The 6,000-nt window shown below is 39.5% G+C and overlaps 1 protein-coding gene across 1 annotated transcript; it reads right to left on the bottom strand.

Moving 5' to 3' along the window:
* Positions 1–56: 56 nt before the first annotated feature.
* Positions 57–5,140, bottom strand: LOC308102104 (uncharacterized protein; the record flags this gene model as incomplete). The annotated part of the gene is made up of 10 exons (XM_080451708.1): positions 5,076–5,140; positions 4,868–4,946; positions 4,272–4,655; positions 3,275–3,387; positions 2,994–3,055; positions 2,389–2,546; positions 1,972–2,276; positions 1,446–1,516; positions 1,157–1,350; positions 57–442 (listed from the first exon to the last, which is right to left on the bottom strand). The coding sequence occupies exons 1-10, from the start codon at positions 5,076–5,078 to the stop codon at positions 57–59; spliced, it is 1,755 nt and encodes a 584-aa protein (XP_080307834.1). The 5' UTR covers positions 5,079–5,140.
* Between the last annotated feature and the right edge of the window lie 860 nt (positions 5,141–6,000).

The following is a 6,000-nucleotide window of genomic DNA, read 5'->3' on the forward strand; positions in this document are numbered from 1 at the left end:
AGTATTGAACTGAGTAGTGATTAATTCAATTAGGTTAGTGAAGTTGTTTTGTTAGTTCATTTGGTTTTACCTGGGGAGGTAGCTGCGGTGAATGGTGGAGAAGTTGTGTTAACTGGTGGTGAAGTCATAGTCACTGGTGGTGAAGTCACATTGATTGGTGGTGATTTCACAGTCACTGGTGGTGAAGTCACAGTCACTGGTGGTGAAGTCAAATTGATTGCTGGTGAAGTCACAATCACTGGTGGTGAAGTCACATTGACTGGTGATGAAGTCACATTGACTGGTGATGAAGTCACAATCACTGGTGGTGAAGTCACAGTCACTGGTGGTGAAGTCACATTGACTGGTGCTGAAGTAACATTTGCCAAAGTGGTGGGAGCGGACGTTACATTTGCAACGGTGGTGGGAGGGGTCGTAACAATGGCAGCAGTGGTGGGAGTTTCTGTACATATAAAAAAACAAAAGCAGTGTAAATTAGTGCATGACCATGAGTAGCAATGAAAGCAGCAATGGTTACAGCTTTTTGTCAGATTTGAAAAAAAAGAAAACAAACTATATATGGTTAAATTGTTTCACTTGATATTATGTAGTAGCAATTACTGTAGGTGTAGTAAGTAACAGGTGTAATAGCTAGTGGTAAATAAAATGGTGTATTATTGTTGTGACAGAGGTCAATAGCATTGACTGATGGTCAGGTTGTGTTTAGTGTAGGTTGGGCCCGGGATATACCAATATCCAGATACTCGTTTGGCATATTGGTATTAAACATAATTTCATGTATATGCTTTATTGATTATTTATATTGTCATCTTAATCATGGCACAGACACATGTGTGCACAAGTTGGGTTTATGAGGAGTGTTGTTTCTGTACATGCATACTGCGAATATCAACAAAAGTCTACACGTTTCATACTCTCTTGGTGATTTCATTCCCTTTAGAGACAAGACCATGGTGCAGTGCATATCTTGATACACTAACATTGATCTTGTGAGCCAGATTATACTGAAGATGGCTATTTCCCTTTGCTGATGAGGCAATGCAAGTGGTCAGTTTACAGGGTGGGGTTAGTGGTGTAGTCTGTTCTGTAGTTTGGGGTGTAGTCTGTAGCGTAGTACTTTGTTGTGTAGTTTGGGATGTAGTCTGTAGCATATTACTTAGTGGTGTAGTCTGTAGCGTAGTAGAAGGTGCAGCAGTGGTGGCAACGGTTGCAATAACGGTGCCGGAGATGGCGTTCAGGGAGGTGGAACCACTGCTAATTGCCATGTTCATCGCTGTTTCTACTGTGCTTGTAGAAGGAACAGAGTCTTTTGGGAACACCAGACTCATTTGAGTAACAACTGATCCTGACCTGTAATGTGTGAGAAAAAGAATGTGACTTTTAAATAGCAAATCATTGCCAAACTCATAATGGAACGTAAGCAATTGATCAAAACTCTGTCTTACGTGAAACTGTCGACTATAGAGCGTTTGAAAGTTGTAGTGCCACTGCTGCTGCTGCTGTAAATCGTGTTTACCTGAAAGAGAAGAATGCAAATTGGTTTAGCTCAATTGCTGATGGAAATATTGTGTCCCAACTACAAAATGCTAACCTGCATTGCAATGCTGTGAAGTTTAATGCAATTTACCCCCCCCCCCCCCCCCCCCCTTTTCTCTTTCATTTCTCTGATTTCCTTCAAACCGAAAAAATACCCATCCACCGAAAAATGGCATTAATTCCATTATTTACTTGAAGGACCACAATGGAAACAAGCCATCAGGGCTTTTTGTGTTATGCTTTTAGCATAATTGTACCTGTACCTTTTGCAAACTGCTAATAAACTATTCAATCAATCAATCAATCAATTCACATCTGACTTAAATTAGATAAATACATAGTAAAAGCTCCATTCCTGCCTGCATTGCATATTGATAGTAAGTTAGAATTTAGAATGTTCTTGCTTAAGTACAACGAGCACATAATTTGTCTTACTTGTGAGACCACTGTGGCAGCCAAAGTCTTAAACGCTGTGGTAGATGAGTCGGAGAGATCACTGCTGAAGGTTTGGTGGAGACTAAACTTAAGAGTTACGATGTCTTCATCAGCAGTAGGAGCATCTGTCGAGACAGTGGTGGCAGCAACCGTAGCAGTTGTAACTGTGGTGGGAGCGGACGTAATATTTGCAACTGTGGTGGGAGCGGCCGTAATATTTGCAACTGTGGTGGGAGCAACCGTTACATTTGCAACTGTGGTAACAATGGCAGCAGTGGTGGGAGCAACTGTTGTTGTTTCTGTACCTATAAAAAAAACAAAAGCAGTGTAAATTAGTGCATAACCTTGAGTAGCAATAAAAGCAGCAATGGTTGCAGCTTTCTGTCAGATTTGAAAGGAAAGACAAAAAACACATACTTGTTGCCACAACTGTTGATGGATTCACAGGAAGGGACAAGCCTGAACTGCTGTTTGTCGCAGCCTCCACTAAAGTGTTTGCCACAGCATTGGTTGTTGGTAACGTAGAGTTGGCATCGTTAAATTGCAGGGTCGCATTAACCACAATTGAACCTTGGCTGTGAAAAGATGATTATTGTCATATATATATATTCTTTTATGGATTGTGTCATGTATATTTGTATGGTCCCAGTTTTCCCATCGTCACATTATGTAATTAGAAAAAGTGCTCCTCGGAGCACAGGTCTCCACCAGGTCAGGTAGGTTATTGGGCCAGCAATGTTGATGGAATATGAAGATCCATATTGATCACATGACTATAGAGATAATGTGTGTAATTTGCGTGATGTTTGGACAAAATCTGTAGGAATAAAATGTGTTTCGGAAACGTCGGCCTCCTGGTGGTGCTATAATAGGGTAATGTCAAAATCGGGCAATCGGACACTGCGTTCAAGATCTGAGGCATTTTGTTCAAAACGGGCCACTACTACAAACTTTAGATGTCAATCTTAAAGATATCAATGTTGTAATTATTTGGTCCATCAGATGTTATGTCAAGAACATACCTGAAGCCATTGATCACAGTTCGAAAGAAGTTAGGATATTGTGCTCTATACAGATTGTCCAGCTGTGAAAAGAACACAGAAAACATATTGCAAATACGCACGCGCACGCGCACACACACACACACACACACACACACACACACACACACACACACACACACACACACACACATACGTGTATATATTAGTATTATTCAATAATAATAAAACATAATAATGTAGAATTAATTCCCTGTAGAGTCCTTGAGTAATATTTGACAGGTCATACAGTGTGAACTTACCGCTGTGGCAACTTGGGTTGATAAGTTTTGGAATGCTGCTGAGATTGGATTTGCAAGATCTGCTGTGAAGTTTTGCTTTAGTTTGAATTCCAGCACGATCGTTGCCACTGATGCTGGAGCACAAAAGATAGGACAAAATTTGTTGCTGGAAGTTGATATTACTAATGATGAAGTCAGATTAATTTGCAATAAAGATGTATTGACCCATGTGCAACCCATTTTCTCTGTGACTTGGCTGTTGTTTCTCTCAAAATGATTTAATCTTTTATACCCAAGAAACAAGCAAACCTAAAAATAATAATAAAACCTCAGCATATATATATACAGTATTATAAGCAACACAATACAGAGATACATTATAATATCCACAATCCCTCAGCACTCTGCTCAGCTGTTCAGAATGCTCATTTGTTAATTGCATGGGCTGCTTTGTCTCAAGTGCAATCTATTTTAATCTGTTTCTACGTCTTATTGTGCTATTATTGCATATTGTATTGCATGAAATGGTATCATATTATAATGAGCATTACTGAGGACCAATAATATAAAGATAGGTTGAAAATGGGTGAAGTCGTCCATTAAGTACAATATCAGTCAATGTACTTAAGCTACTTTCCACCACTGTATATGACCATTGAACTATTAATCAGTACATGACTACTGCAGATCAGTGGTTCCCAAACTTTTTAGCTCAAGACACAAAAGAGAAAATTGATGTTCAGGACCCAAACTAGTGAAAATAGCAGATATACAAGCTCACGTCGCTTTGCTCCACGTTGCGATCTTGTAGATCTACTATTTTCACAACTTTTTTAAAAAGCTGTCTGTATCTGCTGCAGGTGGAGATCATAAAGATGACAGAATTAGCTTGAGCAAAAGTAAAAGTACCTAAACTTGTACTTAAGTACAATATTTTAGTCAAAATACTTTACACCACTTTATAAGACCTGTGAACACAAGGAAAACAACTGAACAAGTCTTTACATGACTGTTGTACCTGTGGTAGCGCTGTAGCAAATTGCACGCAGTACAACGGTGCACCTGGCATCATTCCATTGACCGTTTATGGCTGGTCGATGGTTGATATAAATCGTCACGCAATCCCCATCACCGTTAGGCTCCCCAGGCGCCCAGTTTGCAGCCTCCGTGGTCACACTCTCCCCGGTTTCTACCCAGGTAAGGACACCATTCACTTTGCGGATGCCGATCCAGTATGATTCACGGCCGTCCACAGACACAAGCTGGTTTATGTAATCATTCTCCTCTCTGGTCTGGACGGCCACCATGTCTGTGAAGTTATCCTGGCACCACTGGCGTGCCTGGTACCAGTCACCGACCGGGTCGGTGCTCCAGTGGTACGTCTGTGCCTGAGCCCCTCTACCTTCCAAGTCAAGCAGAATGAATTTACTTGATGGATAGATAGTATCAAACAGTCATGGTAACTACAGTAAGTAACATTATGCGTGAGTGGGCCTTTTTTCAATTACTGTTTTCATTTATTTTTTTGAAAATTAAAATGAAAAAATATAGAATTAAGTTTCAAGTTGTTGATGATGTTAACCACTTAAACAATAGTTGAAAGGAATAACACACCTTGGATGAATACAATCACGGCTACAATCAACAGTCTGTGATACATGCTGGGTCTAATGTGGATCAGTCCTTGGAACATCTGGGGGAAAACATAAAAATGTATTATTAATAATAATAACAATAATAATAATAATAATAATAATAATAATAATAATATTAATAATAATAATAATAATAATAATAATAATAATAATAATGATAGTAATACCATAATATTAATAATATCACAGCAGTTTCAACGAATGACTGTGATCTGGTTAAGAATGCTTTCCATAAGCCAGCTGCTGGTTGAACTGAACAGATGAGAGAAAGATGCTTCTGTCTGTCATGCTTCAGTCCCGCCCCCACTTGCTGTGTGTGTGTGTGTGTGTGTGTGTGTGTGTGTGTGTGTGTGTGTGTGTGTGTGCGTGCGTGCGTGCGTGCGTGCGTGCGTGCGTGCGTGCGTGCGTGCGTGCGTGTGTGTCAATGACAGACTAGTGTGCAAGCAAGATAAGTTGCAATCTTTTAATTCCTGCAACTGTTATACAAGTATGTTATGTAAGGTATGTGGAGTCTATATTTGTATCTGTGTCCTTTGTTTTGCAACGTGTCTGAGCTGAGCTGTTTGTGTTTGTTTTGTCTTTGTCATAAAATGTAAAAATCAATTAAAAATATTATTGAAAAAAAGAAGTAAAATTACAACAATTTAAAAAGTACTTAAAACAGTACCTAAAACAGCTAAACCAAAAAACAAAATACATTGTTTAAAACTGGCACAATCTCGAGTAAAATTATTAAAAACCATTGCTCTGAACCGACAAAATGGTGGTAAGGAACAGATTTTTTTATGACTTTTGAAGCTCATTCCATGAGCTGGACCACTGCCAGAGAATGCTGCCTTGCCCTGCCTGAGCATGAGGAACTTTGAGCGTTTAAAAAGGCACTGGAGCAGATCTGGTAAGTGTTCCGTGTCAGCAAAGAACAAATATTAGCAGGGAGCATATACAGATTAGACAATGAATTAGATAAGTCAATAAATAAAAACAAGTACCAGTGTTTATCCCATATCTCTGTCGGAGACCCCAACCCTAACCCATAAAGTGCACAATGGTGGGTGCCATAATTATCACCAGTCCATCTTAAGACAGAGTGAT

The sequence above is a fragment of the Gymnoscopelus braueri genome (genome assembly GCF_963280865.1).
Source record: "Gymnoscopelus braueri genome assembly, chromosome: 15".
In the NCBI taxonomy this organism is placed as follows: Eukaryota; Metazoa; Chordata; class Actinopteri; order Myctophiformes; family Myctophidae; genus Gymnoscopelus; species Gymnoscopelus braueri.